Source organism: Dipodomys merriami, unplaced genomic scaffold (assembly GCF_024711535.1).
Source record: "Dipodomys merriami isolate MVZ:Mamm:240054 unplaced genomic scaffold, mDipMer1.0.p SCAF_90, whole genome shotgun sequence".
NCBI classification, from domain to species: Eukaryota; Metazoa; Chordata; class Mammalia; order Rodentia; family Heteromyidae; genus Dipodomys; species Dipodomys merriami.
In genome coordinates this window covers 362,967-383,086 of record NW_027206513.1, presented here as the reverse complement: position 1 = coordinate 383,086, position 20,120 = coordinate 362,967, and the positions used below count along the sequence as shown (strand labels likewise).

Below are 20,120 nucleotides of genomic sequence, written 5' to 3'. Positions count from 1 at the left end.
CTTTATTCCCCAGGCCTTTCTGGATGGAAATCTTTTGCAATTTTCTCATGGCTGGGATGATATGTACATGTCACTATACTCAGCTTTTTATTTACTGAAAAAGGTTTCTTGAGGTGTTTTTTTTTATTTTTTTTGTTTTTTAATTGGTCCAAGGTTTAAACTCAGGGCTTTGAGCTCACTTTGGCTTGAGTGCTCAGCTGGTATGCTACCATTTGAGCCATGTATCAATCCAGCTTTTTGCTGACTGTTTTGGAGATAGTGTCTTGAGAACTTTTCTGCCCTTAATGATATTAAACCATGATCTTCCAGCTCTCAGCCTCTTGAATAGGTAAGGTTACAGGTTTGAGATGCTAGTACCTGACTTGGGTCTCTAATTTTTTTGGCCCTGGCTGATCCTGAATATTCCATCCAATATCTAGTTCCCAAGTAACTAGGATTATTGCCATGAGCCACCACACCTATCCCTGGATGACAACATTTTGACATGTTCACAGGTCAGAAGTAGAGCTCTTTGCATATCTTTCTTCCTACAGCACTGGGAGTGGGGCAATTTGTTCTCTGCTGACATTTCTATAGCACTGTACATTTTTAGAAGTTGTTGGCCATGGTTAAAAGTCCTAGGCAGTGGTTGGAGCATATAGCCCAGCCCACTCTGTTTGCAAGAATAAAGCACTCTGCTGGACTGGCTAATGCACTTGGTGCTAGCTGGGAGTAGACCTTTAGTTTGCTTGTGTTAGTACAAGGGACCAAGCTGGGGCTGAAGTAGAGGGGCCCTGTGATATGAGGAAAGGAGATAAAGAGATAGCAGAGAGCGAGGAAAGAAGGGAGGGAGGGAGGGATAGTGTCTCTATAATGGTAGCAGTGTGGGGGTAGTGGAGAAATTTGGAGGAGCAGCCTTGAAATATGAAGAGACTGTAGTTTCTGTTATAGAGTGATAGAATCAGCTTTATACAGGGTAACTTTCACACAGCAGTATGAAGGAATTGGGTTCAGGAAACCTGTTAGGCCTCTGCATAGCCCTGAGTTACGCTTTTAGGAAAGGACCTGGGTACTTCATACCTTTGCCTATAAATGCCCAGCCTCTAAAATTTTAACAGAATGTCCATGGGATTAAGAGGATCTTCTCTGTGTGTGTGTGTGTGTGTGTGTGTGTGTGTGTGTGTGTGTGTGTGTGTGTGTGTGTGTGTGTGTGTGTGTGTGTGTGTGTGTGTGTGTGTGTGTGTGTGTGTGTGTGTGTGTGTGTGTGTGTGTGTGTGTGTGTGTGTGTGTGTGTGTGTGTGTGTGTGTGTGTGTGTGTGTGTTTTGGTCAGTCATAGGGCTTGATCTCTAGGCCTGGGCACTGTCCCTGAGCTCTTCAGCTCAAGGCTAACTCTCAACCACTTGAACCACAGTATCACTTCTGGCCTTTTCTGTTTATGTGGTGTAAGGAATCGAACCCAGGGCCTTATGTATGTGAGGCAAGCACTCTACCACTGAGCCACCTTCCCAGCCCTAAGAGGATCTTCTTTCTTTATTAAGAGTTCATGTTACAGTATGTTTGTTACCTAACAATGAAGGCCAACCACCAGCTTCCATGACACAGAACATATTTTACAGACCAAAAAAGAAATTGTGTAGGGCTGAGAAGCACCACATAAAGTGGTGCTGTGGCACAAGTGATAGAGCACCAGCCTTGAGCTGAAGAGCTGAGGGACAGTGCCCAGGCCCAAAGTTCAAGCCCCACGACTGACCAAAAAAAAAAAAATTTGTGTGTGCGTGTGCATGCGTGTGTGTGTGTGTGTGTGTGTGTGTGTGTGTGTGTGTGTGTGTGTGTGTGTGTGTGTGTTCCCAGTCCTGGGGCTTGAACTCAGGGCCTGGGCACTGTCCCTGAGCTTCTTTTGCTTAAGGTTAGCACTCTACCAATTGAGCCACAGTGTCACTTCCAGCCTTTTCTGTTTATGTGGTGCTGAGGAATCAAACCCAGGGCTTCATGCATGCTAGGCAAGCACTCTATCACTAAGCCACATTCCCGGCCCCATTTTTTTTCATTTTTATTTTTTAGTGTATTTTATTTTTTAAAATACCCAAATGCCTCTTCATATGTATATAAAACAGGATACATACTGAAATGAAATTCAAAGATATGGAAACAAAGGACTTTTTTTTCTTAAAGTGTTATTTTTTTGTGTGTGTGTGGGTACAGATATGAGGGAGGGAATGGAAAAGAATGAGGGAACAGATGATACTATGTAAAAGGAAATGTACTTATTACCTGGCATATGTAAAGGTAATCTGGCTGTATATCACTTCTAAAACAACAATAAAATAAGTTAGAAAAAATTTTAATTACATGATAAATATGCAACTGGATTTATTTTTTGTTTTATTATTTTCTTTTTGTTGTTGTTGGTTGTGGGGCTTGACCTCAGGGCCTGGGTGCTGTCTTTGAGCTTTTTCGCTCAAGACTAGCATTCTACCACTCTACCACTTTGAGGCACAGTGACACTTTTTTTTTTTTTTTTTTGGTCCGGTCCTGGGGCCTGAACTCTGGGCCTGGGTGCTGTTCCTCAGCTCTTCAGCTCAAGGCTAGTGCTCTACCACTTGAGCCACAGCGCCACTTCTGGCTTTTTTCTTTTTGCTTATGTGGTGCTAAGGAATCGAACCCAGGGCCTCAGGCATGCAAGGCAAGCTCTCTACCACTGAGCCACCTTCCCAGCCCCCAACAGTGACACTTTTAAAAAAAAAATTTGTTTTTTTTTTGGTTGGTCATGGGGCTTGAACTCTGGGCCTGGGTGCTGTCCCTCAGCTCTTCAGCTCAAGGCTAGCATTCTACTACTTGAGCCACAGCACCACTTTTAATTTTCTGAGTGGTTTATTGGAGGTAAGAGTCTCATGAACTTTCCTGCCGGGCTGGCTTTGAACCACGATCCTCAGATCTCAGCCTCCTGAATAACTAGGATTACAGGTATGAGTCACCAGTGCCCAGTTTTTTAAAATGTTTTTTAGTGGGCTGGGAAGGTGGCTCAGTGGTAGAGTGCTTGCCTTGCATGCATGAGGCCCTGGGTTCAATTCCCAAGTACCACATAAGCAAAAAGAAAAAAGTCAGAAGTGGCGCTATGGCTCAACTGGTAGAGCGCTAGCTTTGAGCTGAAAAGCTGAGGGACAGTGCCCAGGCCCAGAGTTCAGGCCCCATGACCGGACCCAAAAAAAAAAAAAATAAATAAATAAAATAAAATGTTTTTTAGTATTCTGTAGAGAAAACCTAAGTTCCCTTTTTGCTTTTTTAATCTTACTCTAGTCTATCAGGCCAGTCATATGTATGATTCAGTGCAGGTCCTCAGTTACTTCCTGACTGGTCTCCTCACTGCTGTTCCCTTCAGAAGCATGTTAACATGCTTCCCAGCATTGTCCAGTCCTTGCAGGAAGGTGAAAACTCAAACCAAACTGCCATGCTGACAGATCATGAACAGCAGAAGGAATATGGATGACAGATTAGGAAAGTGTTCCCAAAGCTTTTGGGGAACTGAGTGTTTAAATTTGATTAACATCTTCTCAGTCTAATAGAAACTACAGAATTGTCTGCTGGAGACTTCATTTTGGAGGAGTAATGAAGACAGAATAAAGAGTTGTCAACTGAGTGGCAAGAAACCTTGTATGTAGAAAGATCCCAAGGCTGGGATTCAGAAAATTGTCTAGCTTCAAATTCTGGCATTTTAGTATCAGTGTAGTCTTACATAAAAACTTAATTTCTTTTTTTTTTTTTCCTAGTCCTGGGGATTGAACTCTGGCCCTGGGTACTGTCCCTGAGCTTCTTTTACTCAAGGTTAGTGCCCTACCACTTGAGTCACAGTGCTCCTTCCAGCTTTTTCTGAATAGTTTATTGGAGATGAGAATCTCTCAGACTTTCCTGCTCAGGCTGACTTCAAACCATGATCCTCAGATGTCAACCTCCTGAGTTGCTAGGATTACAGGCATAAACTACCTGCACCTGGCTTAAAAACTTAATTTCTAAGGGAGCTGAATGTGGTGTTTCATGCATATAATTCCAGTTGTTTGGGAAGTAGAAGTGAGGATTGGGGGCTGGGAACGTGGCTTAGTGATAGAGTGCATGCATGAAGCCCTGGGTTCGATTCCTCAGTACCACATACACAGAAAAAGCCAGAAGTAGCACTGTGGCTCAAGAGGTAGAGTGCTATCCTTGAGCAAAAGAAGCTCAGGGACAGAGCCTAGTCCCTGAGTTTAAGCCCTAGAACTGGCCAAAAGATAGGATTGCAGTTCAGGTCCATCCTAGCAAAAAATTAGACCCTATCTCAAAAACAAGTCAGGCATGAAAGTCCATACTTGTAATCACAGCAACATGGGAGGCAGAAGGGATAGGAGGATCTTGGTTCAAGGCAAAAAGTATTCAGACTTCATCTGAAAATAAACTGAAGCAAAAAGGGCTGAGGTGTAACTCAAGTGATAGAGCACCTGCCTAACAAGTACAAAGGCCTGAGTACAAATCTAGTTCTGCAAGAAAAAAGAAGAAACTTAATATTTCAGAAGAAAAGAAATATAAGTATATACAAACACCTTATTTTCTCTCTAACTTTATTACCAAGTGAGAACATTGGCATTTTACAAAGTATGTATGAACGTGTTATAAAACTAAGAAGCAAAATCACTGGAAAAGTAAAAACTAGGGGATTGTTAGTGAAAGACTTATATTGGAGTTACTTTAGAAATGCTGTTCCTTCTATGGAATGGGGATTAGATACTAGGTCCAGTGACATCATAGTATCTTTACATGTAAATATGAACAAATGATTTTATATGCATTACAGGAAAGAAATGATTTCCCTTGGAGATGGAGACATCGGGACTATGTGTCCCTTTCTATCAATGAAACCTGGAGAGTATTCCTATTTCAGTCCCAGGACCATGAAGATGTGGGCTGGTCCAGATCATTGGCGATTTAGGCCTCGACACAAGCGTATGTACTTCCAGATGGAACTTTTAAGAGAATATGTCAGGTATTGTAGCTGACCAGCCTGCCAGTCAGCCGAGGAAAGGAAGTGCCATTCACTGTCCATTTACACCTCCGTACAAGCTGAAGAAACACAAATGAGCCAGCCTCCATTTTGGCCAGTTTGTCTGGCCTGGTATGAAGGGTCAGTTAAAATTGACCTACTGAGTTGGGTGCTAGTGGCTCACACCTATCCTAGCTACTCAAGAGGCTGAGATCTGAGGATCTGTATTCAAAACCAGCGTGGGCAGGAAAATCCATGAGTCTTGTATCTTCATTTAGCCACCAGAAAACCAGAAGTGGAGCTGTGGCTCAAAATGGTAGAGCACTACTAGCCTTGTGTAAAAAAGCTCAGGACAGTGCCCAGACCCTTAGTTGAAGCCTCATGACCAACAACAACAACAACAACAAATTGACCTATTGAAAAGAGTAAATAACCTTAGAGTCAGGAGTATGGGGATCCCATGATTTCACACTGCTTCTTAATGTCAGCATGTCTTCCAACAGTGGGAGTGCCCATCGGTCTTAGATGACCCAGGAGTCAGTGCACACTGAAGCACAGCAGCCCTTAAAAGGTGTCCTAGCCTTACATGCTTGGCTGTTGTAAGGCTCAGTTGTAAATGCTGCCTTGTAGTTAATGAGGCTGTCAATAGATTCTATGAAATAAGGAAGTGGCTTGGGCCATGTTTTGAGGTGAACAGCATTGTCATTTGTGTTCATTTCTGCAGAAGAATCTACGTCCCTATCAGAAAATAAAAAGAAGAGTACAAAGAAAGACTTTGAAATTAACTTTGATGATGATGTTGACTTTGATGTGTATTTTCGAAAAACAAAGGTTTGTATTTAATTATTAGCAGCTGTGATTTCTTATGTACTTCTCTTTTAGAAGGATTTTAGAAAAGTGGTGCTGTAGTTCAAAGTAAGAGTACTAGAAAGTCATTGTATTTTTAATTGTAATTTGAACAAATGGATAATTAATTTTAATAAATGGATAATCTCATTCTCCCTCATTCCCTGAAAGGACCACTGAAAAATAGTCTCAGACTCTGTAGCAGGAATAATGAGAATAATGACTTGAAAAATAATACACAGGCGCAGGGCGCTAGTGGCTCACGCCTGTAATCCTAGTTACTCAGGAGGCTGAGATCTGAGGATCGCAGTTCAAAGCCAGCCCGGGAAGGAGAGACCGTGAGACTCCTATCTCCAATAAACCACCAGAAAACCGGAAATGGCTCTGTAGTTCAAGTGGTAGAGCGCTCGCCTTGAGCTGAAGAGCTGAGGGACAGCGCCCAGGCCCAGAGTTCAAGCCCCACGACCGGCAAAAAGAAAAAAAAAAAAGAAAGAAAAGAAAAATAATACACAGGACCATGACATCTCAGATGGTAGACTACTGTTGCCCAAATCCTTCCTGAAATCTTTTAATATAAAGAAAAGACAGTTAGGACATTATTAATACAAATGCTTTTTAAATTTTGCTTTTAATGAATAGGCTGCTACTGTTTTGACCAAGACAACTTTAGAGAACCAGAATTGGAAAGCTACCACCCTTCCTACAGATTTCCACTATGAGATTGATACTCTTGTCCAGCTTCATCTCAAACCAGGCATAAGGGTAAGATGGCTCCTCAGGTCCTGTAAGTTGCTCTTGTTATAGTATCTATTGATGGTGTGTGGAGTATCAACTGGCGGATAGATAATGTGACTGCCAAGTTGTACCTCTAAAAAAAGGAGAGAACCTGAGGAGGGATATATCTATTAATGTGATAAGATTAGTCAGTTTTTCATCATTGTGACAAATACCTGAATAGAACTATTTAAAAGGGAAAGGATTATGTTGGCTTAAGGTTTCAAAAGTTTATAGTCTCCAGTCAGCTGGCTCCATTGTTTCTGGGCAGAACATCAAGATGAATGGTACCATGGAGCATAGCTGTTTATCTCATGGAGGCCAGGAAACAGGAAGGCAGAGATAAGAAAGGGAGAGGGCAAGAAAGACTCTGAAAAGACACTCTTTCAGTGTCCTGCTTCTCCAACCAGGTCCTACTTTATACAGTTCTACCATCTCCCAATGGACTATTTTAATTCTATCAGTGCATTAAATCATTTAAAGTTCAGTTCTAATGATCTAGTTATAGGCATACCCAGAGGTGTACTTTACTAATAGACATCTAGATCAATCAGGTTGATGGTTAACATTAACCATCATGGTAATTTGCATATTCAGAGGTAAAAGTGGTAGAAGAAAATTATTTTGCCAGGTATTGGTGGCTCATGCCTGTAATCCTAGCTACTCAGGAGGCTGAGATCTGAGGATCACGGTTCAAAGCCAGTCTGGGTAGGAAAGTCCATGAGATTCTTATCTCCCATAAACTACTAGAAAACTGAAAGTTGGACAGTGGCTCAAGTGGTAGAGCGCTGGCCTTGAGCTGAAGAGCTGAGGAACAGCATTTAGGCCCAAAATTCAAGCCCCATGATTGACCAAAAAAAGAAAGAAAATTATTTCACTCTAAAGTCTTGTGTTTTAATTTTTCTGTTTTTTTTCTTCATAGTATTCCTTTATTTATACTGAGGTTTGAACTCAGGGTCTTATGCTTTCTGGGCAAGCTCTCTAGCACTTGAACTATACCTCCTGCCTTTTTGGCTTTGGAATAGAGTTTATGTTTATGCCTCAATCCTACTTATGCTTCCTGTATAGTTGGGATGAAAGATGGCACAACCATTCCCATCTTTTTATTGGTTGGGTTGGGAGTCTCTGAAACTCTTTGCCCTTGCTGTCCTCAAACCACTATTCTACCAGTCTCCACCTCCCAGTTAGGATTACATAATAGTCACTGTACCCGTCTCCTAATTAGAAACTCATAATTGTATAGCATAAGCTTCTGTTGTCCTTGGGATTAAGTTTCACTGTGTGAAGCCAAATAGTCAGGCTTCTACAGAACTACATCAGTAAGTGGACTAATAAGCACTGAAAGTTTGGCTCGAGATAAGCTAGCAAATGCCCAGAGGAGAGTGTTAGAAATGGAGAGGGACTTAGAAGTTGTGTCATAGAGGGAACAGTAGAAAAAAGTTAGGAAACCCTGTTACCTTAACACAATAATCATTTTTTGTCTAATACTATTTTTAAAAAAAATTTTTGTCTGTGTGTCTTGAACTCTGGGTCTGAGCTCTTCAGCTCAAGGCTAGCACTCTACCTCTTGAGCCACAGTGCCACTTCCATTTTCTGGTGATTAAGTGAAGATAAGAGTCTCATGAACATTCCTGCCTAGGCTGGCTTTGAACCATGATCCTCAGATCTCAGCCACCTGAATAGCTAGGATTACAGGCATGAGCCACCGGTGCCCAGCTCCTAATACTATTTTTTGATTTGTATTACAAAAACATCAGGAGTTTTGAAGCCAGGCACCAGTGGCTAACCCCTGTAATTCTAGCTATTCAGGAGGCTGAGATCTGGAGGGTCAAGGTTTGAAGCCAATCTAAGTAGAAATGTCCAGGAGACTTGATCTCCAAGTTAACAAAATGCCAGACTAGAGCTGTGGCTTAGGTAGAATATCAGCCAAGCAAAGCAATTGAGAGGCCCTGAGTTCACACTCTAGTACTGCCTCCAACAACCCCTCAACTCCCACCCAAACATTGTGAGTTTTGGAGTTGAAGTATGGGACTGTATTCGAATAGTCAAGGTAGTCCTGTAAATGAATATACTTCTGACCACATTTTCCCTTCTTTAGAGACACATTCCAGATAAAAATCACAGGCTGTAAGACCTGCAAATATTTGAGTAGCTGTGGTCACCAAGTACTTCCAAAAGAGAAAGCACAACTCTGTAAGGCTCTGGGAGACAGATGGAGGACCCCTGGATGTAATTAGGGAAAAAAAAGTTGGATGCTTCTCCCTGTTGCCCTGTAAGGAACAGTGTCTCTTCGTGTGAGGAGTCAGGCTGCCTGTAAATTAGGATGATAGGCTTTCTGTCAGAATTGTTCAAGGGCGCTGGAAAGGTGGTTCAGTGGTAGAGTGCTTGCCTTGCATGCATGAGGCCCTGGGTTCGATTCCTCAGCACCACATAAACAAAGTCAGAAGTGGCGCTGTGGCTCAAGTGGTAGAGTGCTAGCCTTCAGCTGAAGAGCTGAGGGACAGTGCCCAAGCCCAGAGTTCAGGCCCCAGGACCAACAACAACAACAACAACAAAAGTATTGTTCAAGTACAACAAGATGACTTGCAGAAAGCTGTAGACATACATAGGCAAGGATTCACAACTTTAGTTTTATTTTTAGTAAAGGACTTTTTTCTTCAACTAAAACTCTGTAGAAGACACAATTGCAAATCAGAAGTGGAGGTGCTCTGGTTGATTTGATTGAGTACAGGCTTTTCCCCCTGCTGCCCTAGGCCTGCTATAGGAAGTTGAGATTTGGTCAGGTTAGAAACCTTCCAGGGGGGGCTGGGAAGGTGGCTCAGTGGTAGAGTGCTTGCCTTGCATGCATGAGGCTCTGGGTTCGATTCCTCAGCACCACATAAGCAGAAAAAGCTGGAAGTGGGGCTGACACTCAAGTGGTAGAGTACTAGCCTTCAGCTGAAGATCTGAGGGACAGCACCCAGGCCCAGAGTTCAGGCCCCATGACCGACCAAAAAAAAAAAAAGAAACCTTCCAGGGTTATTTAGCTTTAGAATAAATAGCTGGAGGAGATTAAGCATAAGAATCAAGCTTGATTCTTATGTTGTATTCTTGTGCTAAATCAACTCCTCTGAACATTTAAAATGAATTTCAGGAAATGGAAATATGAGGTTTTATCGATGGTGGTGGTAGTGGTTTGTTGTTGTTGTTTTTTTTTTTAGGAGGGCAAAGAAAGGAAGGGTGAATAAATGCAGTCATGATATTCAGTATACACTGTGGAAAATTAACAGTGCAACTTGTGAACAGGGCAGGTGGGAGGAAACTGGGGGAAAGCAAAGGAAGGAGTGACATTGTCTAAAAAAGAAATGTACTGCAAGGAGGCTGAGATCTGAGGATCATGGTTTGAAGTCAGCCCCGACTGGAAAGTTTGTGAGACCTATCTCCATCAGAAAATCAGAAGTGGTGCTGTGGCTGGAAGTGATAGAGTGCTAGCCTTGAGCAAAAGAACTTAGGGACAGTGCTGAGATCCAGAGTTCAAGCCCCATGACCAACAACAACAACAAAAAGAAATGTACTCTTTACCTGACTTATGAAATGGTAACTCCTATGTACAATAACTTTTTTTGGTAGTTTATTTTAATAGCAAACTTACAGAAACAGCACAGAAGACAAACAACATTAAAAACATGTACAATATCTTTTTTTAAGCCACATACCCAGCCCTACAATATCTTTTTTCTTTTTCAAATTTTTTATTGTGATTAAGTGGTTACATAATTTCCCAAATTTCACAGTATTGTGGAATAGTGATGCTCAGTTAAAGTCACAAACACATTCTAACTTTCCTGGAGCAAATTATTGAGCAAATTGTCTATCACGGTCTATAACATTTATGAGTTCTATGAACTTTGCGATATAGTTATTTCTTCCACATTGGATGGTATGTACATTTCTTTTGTTTTGCATAGCATCAGCTGTTCCCTCTTTTTCACTTGTTCCCTCCCTCCCATCGCTGCCATTAAATTGCTTAGTTCATTTTGGCCAATGTCCTGTGCAGCTAATGGGTCCCGCTGTTGTATGTTTTTCCCCCGATTCCCTCTAGTTCTGTGTCATCTTCCTGGTTCCCTACTGGTGTACACATACATACCATACATGTGATCAGCAGCATGGGGTTATTTAGTAGTGATTTGACCAGATGAGTTTTTTTTTGGGTCCGGTCGTGGGGCCTGAACTCTGGGCCTGGGCGCTGTCCCTCAGCTCTTCAGTTCAAGGCTAGCGCTCTACCACTTGTGCCACAGTGCCACTTCCGGCTTTTTTCTTTTTGCTTATGTGGTGCTGAGGAATCGAACCCAGGGCCTCATGCATGCAAGGTAAGCTCTCTACCACTGAGCCACCTTCCCAGCCCCTCTTTTGTTTTTTAAGTTTGTTTGTTAATTTTGTCGTAACACCTAACATTTTGGATTTAACATCCACTTATCAGGGAGACCATGTACCGTTTGTCTCTTTGCTCTTGGCTTACCTTGCTCAACATGATTTCTTCTAGCTCCATCCATTTCCCTGCAAATGTCATTATTTTGCCATTTCTAATGGCTGCATAATATTCCATTGTGTATAGATACCACAATTTTTGGATCCATTCATCTGTGGTGGGACATCTGGGTTGTTTCCATATCCTGGCTATTGTGAACAATGCTGTAATAAACATGGAGGTACCTGCATGTGTCCTTGTATACTGGTTCCTGTTGTTCAGGATAGATTCCTAGAAGTGGTATAACTAGGGCAGAAGGGAGGTCAATATTTAACTTTCTGAGGACCCTCCAGACTACTTTCCAAAGTGGTTGTATAAGTGTACATTCCCACCAGCAGTGTAATAGGGTTCCTCTTTCTACACATCCCCTCCAGCATTTGTCGTTGGCTGACTTGAGGATGTGGGATATTCTGACTGGGATAAGGTGGTATCTCAGGGTTGTCTTTATTTGTATTTCCTTCACAAACAGGGATGGTGAACATTTCCTCATGTGTTTCTTTGCCATTTTTATCTTTTCATCTGAGAAGTCTCTTTAGTTCCCTTGCCCATTTAGTACCTACAATATCTTAATTACAATAAAATTATATTAAAAAAAATCAAGCTTCATTTCTCCAGCCTCATTCAATAGCTGCTTATCTAAAAGTTGCTTTTTGCAATTTTTCTTTCATGTTTTCTAGGTTCTTAAGATGGCCCAAGGCCAGAAGGCAGAGACTGAGCATTATGAAGACATTGAAGACTATGATTACAACAACCCTAATGACACCTCCAACTTTTGCCCTGGACTACAGGTAAAGAGGAGTAAGAGTTCTATCATTTCTTCTAAGTAGATGATGTTTTCTTCCATTTTTCATCTCATCTACAATATGGCAGAGGATTATGGGAATTTTGAATCTAATGGGGATTTTCTGGCTGCTAGTTGTGCTTCAGTGCAGGATACTAAACAAAACTTAGGAAACATTCAGCTCTGGCTTGACTTACACACCCTGTATGCAGCAAGTCTAGACTCTAGACTTATCTAGAGTCTAGCCTGTCCTATGCAGCACTAATCCTGACTGTTTTGTGATTTCAGAGGAATATGCAAGGAATTCTCTTCCTGCTATAAGGAGCTAATATTTTGGCTAAATGACAAACAAATAGACGTGATGGTGATGTGATCTAGTAGAGACCAGGCTTCTAGCTCTGATTTTAATTCCACATGGTTATCTTATTGTGAACTTGTACAAGCCACTCTTCATCTTTAGTTCTTGGTTTATATTAATAATTTCCATTTCTCATTAATGAATCTACTAATGAGGCAATGAATATAAGTAACAGAAAGGAAGAGAATATAGGCCTCCTCCTTACCTCCTGTAGGTGGGGAGAGGGAAAAGAACTGGAATAACTTAGTCTGCTTATTTATTTATGCTTGGAGAAGAGTTTGGTTGATATATTTTAGTGAAAATTCAGCTTGACCCTTGGCCAGTGTTTGTTAAACCTCAGTATGCATATGAATCACCCCAAAAACCTATTAAAAGACTACATCTACCCCACTCCCAACTCTGCCCTGGGATATTCTCATGCATGCACTCTGGACTTGGTTCTGTAATTGGCTTTCTCACTGACTGCTGGATACTCCTTGCTGCCCAATAGACAATTCCTGAAATCTCCTGTGCTGCATTTTTTTTTTTTTTGTAGGGTTAGAATAAAAGTCTTAACTTATGTCCTTTTACCACTGAACTGCAGCTTTTATGCCTATTCTCTGTTCTTTTGGGTGAGTACATAGGTGTCTCCAGTATTTCAGGAAAATTTTCTGTAAAATGAAATCTTCAACTGACTAGAAAGTTAAGGGACATTGGACATTGTGATTATTGAATTCCTTTAACCTCTGCTTTAGAGGGCTTGGGCTGATAACAGATACTTTTCTAGTGGGGCTCAGGAGAAACAAGAAGAAATGAAAAAAAATCCATCTTGGTGTGACTCAGTGAGTCTCAGATGAACAGACTCTTAGATGGTCTCTTCTTGCTTTGTATACTTGGAGTCTGTTGCAGGGATGTTTCTAAGACCTGACAGCCTCTGCCAAACCTCAAGAGCTGTTTCCTTGTTCAGGTTGCTGAAAGTGATGGTGAAGAGGCAGAAAATCTATCTGAGGGACCTGTTGGGACCTTTGACCTCACATCTTATCCCTGCCATACACCTAAGACAGCCGAAGAGAATGGTGACACTCCTGAAAATGAAGGAATAGATATCACCACGTATGGGGAATCAAACCTTGTAGCTGAGCCTCAGAAGGTAAGGATGAAGTAGATGAAATTGTGTGGGAAATCCATTTAACTCATCTCTATATGTCAGCTCTTACTGACGCTTGAACTCAGGGCCTTGTGCTTGCTAAGCAAGTACTCCACGTCTTGAGCCATTCTTCCAGTCCTTTTTGCTGTTTCCAAAAAGGGCTTTGGAGGTTTTTTTTTTTTTTTTTTTCCCCGCCAGTACTGGGTCTTGAAATCTGGGCCTGGGCACTGTGCCTGAGCTTCTTTTACTCAAAGTTAGTACTCTACTACTTGAGCCACAGCACCACTTCTGGCTTCTTTTGTGTATGTGGTACTGAGGAATCAAACCCAGTGCATCATGCATGTGAGGCAAGCACTCTTATCACTAAGCCACATTATCAGCCCTTTCTTTTTTTGGGGGGGAGGGTGGTGGTGGTCCGGTCGTGGTGCCTGACCTCTGGGCCTGGGCACTGTCCCTCAGCTCTTTAGCTCAAGGCTAGCCGCTGTACCACTTGAGCCACAGTGCCACTTCCGGCTTTTTTCTTTTTGCTTATGTGGTGCTGAGGAATCGAACCCAGGGCCTCATGCATGCAATGCAAGCACTCTACCACTGAGCCACCTTCCCAGCCCCTAGCCCTTTTTTTTTTTTTCCCCCGCCCACCCCTCCCATTCTCTAGCACTTTCTTTTTTAAAGCAAGAATTTGTTTTAGTAGGACAGGGTTGTAGTGGGGAAAAATAGGAAAAAGAGAGAAATACTTTTCGCTCCCCATATAGGAAATAGGAGGTAAAGACTGTCAAATACGGGGCTGGGAAGGTGGCTCAGTGGTAGAGTGCTTGCCTTGTATGCATGAGGCCCTGGGTTGGATTCCTCAGCACCACATAAGCAGAAAGAACCAGAAGTGATGCTGTGGCTCAAGTAGTAGAGTGCCAGCCTTGAGCTGAAGGGCTGAGAGACAGCACCTAGGCCCAGAGTTCAGGCCCCATGACTGACAAAAAAAAAGACTGTCAAATATGATCTCAGTAACTTTTTGCTTTGGCTAGACTCAAACTGTGATCCTCCCAATCTACTTTTTGAGTAGTTAGCATTATAGCCATAAGTCATTGCACCTGGCAAATTTTATTCTTTTAAATTTATTTTTGCAGTGCTAGGGATCAAACCCAGGCCCCTCATGCATGCTAGGCAAGTGCCGTACCACTGAGCTAGCTCCTAAGATCTTGGTGATATAACTAGAGATGAACTGGTCACCCAAATAAAGTATGTGAATGAAAGCTGTTAAAGAACAGCTTTATATGCTAATGCAGTGCTAGCTATATGGCTCTGAAAATTGTTGGCAAAATTTAGTTCATGTTAAATTACCACACATTAAACATTGTTTTTTCCATACCAGGTGGAAGGCCTGATGCTTTTGCTATTCTTTTATCCATTTATTTTTTCACACAGGAATTCCAAGTTAACGTTAATGGAGATTATCCTTATCAAAAAGAAATGCAAGGCCGGGCACCTGTGGCTCACACCTGTAATCATAGCTACTCGGGAGGCTGTGATCTGAAGATTGTGGTTCAGAGCCAGCCTAGGCAGGAAAGTCTGTGAGACTCTTACCTCCAATTAACCACCAGAAAACTGGAAGTGGTGCTGTAGCAAGAGGTAGAGCACTTGTTTTGAGCTGAAGAGCTCAAGGACAGTGTCCAGGCCCAGAGTTCAAGCTCCATGACTGACCAAAAAAAAAAGAAGAAGGAAAAAAGAAATGTGAAATCCTAGCCCTTGAGGGACTGAAGCCTAAAGATTGAGATTGGAGACCAGTTTGGGATACATAGCAAGACCTCAAAAAGCAATGTTTTTCATGAAAGATTCTTAGTATTCTCAAAGAGAGCTCTATAGTTCATGGTAGAAACTGGATTTTTTATTCTAACTTCCGACTTTTCTTTTTACAAAATTCATTAGTAAATGCTTTTCTTTCTGCTTTGTTTTACTTTGTTATGTACTATTTCAGGTAAATAAAATTGAAATTCATTATGCCAAGACTGCCAAGAAGATGGACATGAAAAAGTTGAAGCGGAACATGTGGAGTTTGTTGACAGACTTCTCCAGAAAGGATGCAGATACTGAGGTAGATAATGGTGCCCATTGAAGTGTGTGGGAGAGGATGCTGATGTATGCAGTTCCACCATGCCTCAGTGTAGTTAATATTCCCAGGTCTCAGAAGATATATCATCTGTAAGAGAAATGCACCTAATGTAGGTCACATCAAAGGTGACACAGGTGGCGAACTAGTGCCTCAGACAGCATTTAGCATTACTGGTGAGGAAAATATACAAATGAAAGCATTTCCATGCTGCTTTTAAACAACAGCAGTTTAGTAGCTAAGCTAATACTTGTTCACTATTGAAATGAGGAAAATTTGAAGTACTTATCCAACCAATTGCAGATAGCAATTTAATTTTTGGAAATAAATGATAACTATAGCTCAAGTGCCATAAAATTTATTATTATTATTATTATTATTTTTTTTTTTTGGTCCAGTTATGGGGCCTGAACTCTGGGCCTGTGTGCTGTCCCTCAGCTCTTCAGCTCAAGGCTAGCACTCTACCACTTGAGCTACAGCGACACTTCCGGCTTTTTTCTTTTTGCTTATGTGGTGCTGAGGAATCGAACCCAGGGCCTCAGGCATGCAAGGCAAGCGCTCTACCACTGAGCCACCTTCCCAGCTCCCAAAATTTTTTTTTTTTTTACAAATCCTGTGATGCAATAGTTCTGATTTGGGGTATGTATTCTCAGTAGAAAAGCAGTAGGAAAACAATTGTGCTGTTATATTCCTTCTTGAGAATTAGATAAGACCATGATTAACTTTCTCCAATTTAATGGACTTCTCAGTTTACTAGATGCTTTACTCCTCTTCTGGACCCTTCCTGCCCAAAATATATTCTAAGCTTTACAAACTCAACTACTTTTAACACTCTCTCGCCTAAGTAGTGAAAATTCAAGAATGATTTCAGGAACTTATACCATATAATCTTGGGTACATCAGAGAAAACTTCAGTAACTGAGTTTTGTTACTGTAACAAATATCTGAGCTAATCAGGTATTTGCTTATTTTGACTCACAGTTTTAGAAGTTTCTCTCCATGATTGGCTGACCTCATTGCTTTGGCCCTGTGATGATACATTATAGCAGAAGTACATGGTGATGCCAGGTCATACGCTTCATTGCAAAATGTGAAAGGAAGAACAAGGTGATGCGTCTCAGTATCTCCTTCAAGAGTACACTTTCATAGCCTAATGACCTTTCAGTGGGCCTACCTCTTAAAGTTTTACCACCTCCTACCCAGTACTGCCAGGTGTGGTCCATTCCTTTAACACGTGGATCTTTGTGGAACATTTAAGATCAAAACTATAAGCTGGGTGTGATGATGTATACCTGTTATCCCAGTTAGAGTAGGAATAGTAAATAGGAAGATTGAGGTCCAGGATATACCAGGAAAAAAGTGAGACCATATCTCAAAAGTAACTAGAGTAAAGTGGATTAGAGGCATGGCTCATGTGGTAGAATGCCTTCTTAGGAAGTGCAAAGTCCTGAATTCAAATTCTAAGACCACCAATAAAAAGAAAGAAATCTAAACAATAGTCACATTCATAGGACCTTGTTAGGTAAAACAGAATGAGATACAGATATAAGAAAAATGCTCGCTGGGCGCCAGTGGCTCATGCCTGTAATCCTAGCTACTCAGGAGGTTGAGATCTGAGGATCACGGTTCAAAGCCAGCCTGGGCAGGAAAGTTTGTGAGACTCTTATCTCCAATAAACCACCAGGAAACCGGAAGTGGCGCTGTGGCACAAGTGGTAGAGCACTTGCCTTGAGCTGAAGAGCTAAAAGACAGTGCCCAGGCCAAGAGTTCATGTCCCATGACAGACAAAAAAGAAAAAGAAATAAATAAAATAAAAATAAAAATGCTCTAGGGTTTATTCAGTGCTCAATGGAATAACATTTGCCTGGCAAGTGTAAGGCTCTGAGTTTGGTCCTCAGCTCTGCAAAGAGAGAGGGAGAGAGAGAGAGAGGGAGAGAAAGAAGAAAAATATTCTAATTTAAAAAAAAGAGCCAGGGTTAGTGGTGCACAACTATAACGTCAACACTTAGGAGGCTGAGCCAGGAGAATTGTGGGTTTGAGACCATGAACTACACGGTCAATTCTAGGCCAGCGTGGGCTACATAGTAAGACTATCTTTAAAAAAGAGGATGGAGGTCTAGGAAGGTGGCTCAGTGGTAGAGTGCTTGCCTCGTACGCATTAGGCCCTGGGTTTGATTCCTTAGCACCACATAAACAGAAAAAACTGGAAGTGGCTATGTGGGCTCAAGTGGTAGAGCACCAGCCTTGAGCTGAAGAGCTGAGGGACAGTGCCTAGGCCCAGAGTTCAGGCCCATGACCGACAAAAAAAAAAAAAGAGGATGGAATGGGATGGGATGGGATAGAAAGTGAGTTGAACATACTTGTGTGTTCCTGTAATCCCAAAACTTGGGAGGCTCAGGTAGGAAGATGAGGAGTTCGAGGCCAGCCTGGACTACATAACAAGACTGCCACAAAATAAAAAATCGAGTCAGATGTGGTGATTAATGGCTATTATCCTAGTATTTGGGCTGAGGCAGGAGGATCACAACTTGGAGGGCAGTGTGGGCTACGTAATGAGACTTGATTAGAAAAACAGTCAAGGCCAGGTACTGGTTGACTCCATGCCTATAATCCTAGCTACTTGTGAGCTAAGATCTGAGGATAGTGGTTTGAAGCTAACACAAGTAGGAAAGTCTGTGAGCCTCTTATTGTCAGTTAATTGCCAATAAAACAAAACAAATCCCAGAAGTGGAGATGTGGAGATGTGGCTCAAGTGTAGAGCACTAGCTACTAGCCTTGAGAAAAAACACTCAAGCCTCAAGTTCAAGTCCCAGGACTAATGTGTGTGCACACGTGTGTGCATGCATGCATACACAAAGGAAATAGTCAAACATACAAAAATAGAAGTTTAGAGAGAAAAGTAACAGACTAGTGTAATGAACCCCTACACTCCCAGTATCTGTTCATGGTTCATTACACTGTTTTCTAATTCTGTCCCTCCCATTACTCATCCTATATCCCCATGTACACATTACAGCTTATTTCAAGGCAAATCTTTGCACACTGCTTGTCTGTGAAAAGATTTACTGAGGTGGTAGGAAGCTATTTTTTATTTAAGTGACAAACTTGATTTTACTTTTTAGCATGAATAGATTCTATGATGCCTCTTGGAGTAGAGTTTAGTCAAAGCCAAAAATAATTATGGTTTTTATTTATTTTCCTAGTTCCCCTCCTCAGCAAGGGATTCTAGAAGACCCTTTGTGGTTTCCCCTTGTTATAATATGCCCTCTATGTATGGGGCTGGGAATGTGGCTTAGTGGTAGAGTGTTGCCTAGCATGCATGAAGCCCTGGGTTAGATTCCTCAGTACCACATAAACAGGAAAAGCTGTAAGCAGCACTGTGGCTCAGGTGGTAGAGTGCTAGCTTTGAACAAAAGAAGCTCAGGGATAGTGCCAAGGCCCTGAGCTCTAGCCCCTGGATGGCAAACAAACAAACATTAAAAAATTAATATTCTCTCTAAGATGCATGACAAAATTTACTGCTGCAAAAGGGTTCAAAAATCTGACAGGCAAGTACAGAGCAGGCAAGCTGCTTCTCTATCCCTAATGCATCAGGCTCTGCCCCTTTGTGAAGATTGGTTGGGCTCAGGTTCAAAGTCTGCTTGTGATTGGCTAGTTTGAATAGGGTAAAATGTATTTACATAAGGTTATTTTGAAATAAGATTAACAGTACCCTCACTCACTGCTGTTTCAAAAACAATCAGAGGTGTGTCAAGTCCAGTTTAAGACAAAATAAACCAGTTTAAGACAAAAACCTTACCTTCTCCCAACGGTAGTCATTTTTTCCTTAACAGTGAAACCACTGAGCCAAAGCAAGAACTTTTAAGCAACACACTTTGATAGAAAAGACAGTTTTTCTCACATCCTTTACCCAGATCATACCACTATTGGCATTCATGTTGTCCACATATGGGTTAATTTCAGTGTTATTCAGAACTGAAGCACTGAATTCTTTATACATTATTTTTCTTAAAGAATAGCAAAGTGTTTACTTTTCTTTCATTCAGATGCAAACTTTTTCCTTTTTTTTGGGTCAGCTTGAATTTAGGCCCTGGGTACTGCCTCTGAACTTCTATTACTCTACCACTTAAGCTACAGCTCCATGCTCCATTTCCAGCTTTTTGTTGCTTAATTAGAGATAAGAGTCTCCTAGACTTTTCTGCCCAGGCTAGCTTTGAACCGTAACACTCAGATCTCAGCCTCCTGAGTAGCTAGGATGACAAACATAAGCCATAGGTGCTGGGTGTAAACTTTCTTTGTTGGAAATCCAGCTTTGTAAGTTTCTATTGTTCTTTCAGACATGAACCAGCTTTAAATGTCCAACCTGTAGCTATGCTTCTTTTGTTAGGCAAACCGCAGTGAAAATGGCAAGGAAGAGCCCTCAGAGATGGTAGCTGACGGGAAGATGCTCAGTGGGCTCACAAAGGACCTACAGAAGAGGTGAGTACTGGTAAACTCAGGGCAAGCAGTAGCACCTGTCTGTCTTTCTCTGGTCCCTGGCTAAGAATGCTCAGCAAGAGTTGCTAGAATGATGGGCTTGCTGTTGGAGGCCTGCTTTATATAAAGTAATACTTGTCTCAGTTTCTCTGCTTTATCTTCA

At 41.7% G+C, this 20,120-nt stretch overlaps 1 protein-coding gene across 3 annotated transcripts in view; it reads left to right on the top strand.

The window, feature by feature from the left end:
- The window catches only part of Ncaph (non-SMC condensin I complex subunit H), a 50,177-nt gene that overhangs the window by 22,660 nt on the left and 7,397 nt on the right, over positions 1–20,120 (top strand). For all 3 annotated transcript variants that reach the window (XM_070013366.1, XM_070013367.1, XM_070013368.1), the window contains exons 10-16: positions 4,803–4,951; positions 5,713–5,819; positions 6,474–6,596; positions 11,793–11,903; positions 13,201–13,383; positions 15,350–15,466; positions 19,869–19,960. In XM_070013366.1, coding sequence (XP_069869467.1) covers positions 4,803–4,951; positions 5,713–5,819; positions 6,474–6,596; positions 11,793–11,903; positions 13,201–13,383; positions 15,350–15,466; positions 19,869–19,960 — 882 coding nt within the window. The remainder of the gene's footprint in view (positions 1–4,802; positions 4,952–5,712; positions 5,820–6,473; positions 6,597–11,792; positions 11,904–13,200; positions 13,384–15,349; positions 15,467–19,868; positions 19,961–20,120) is intronic.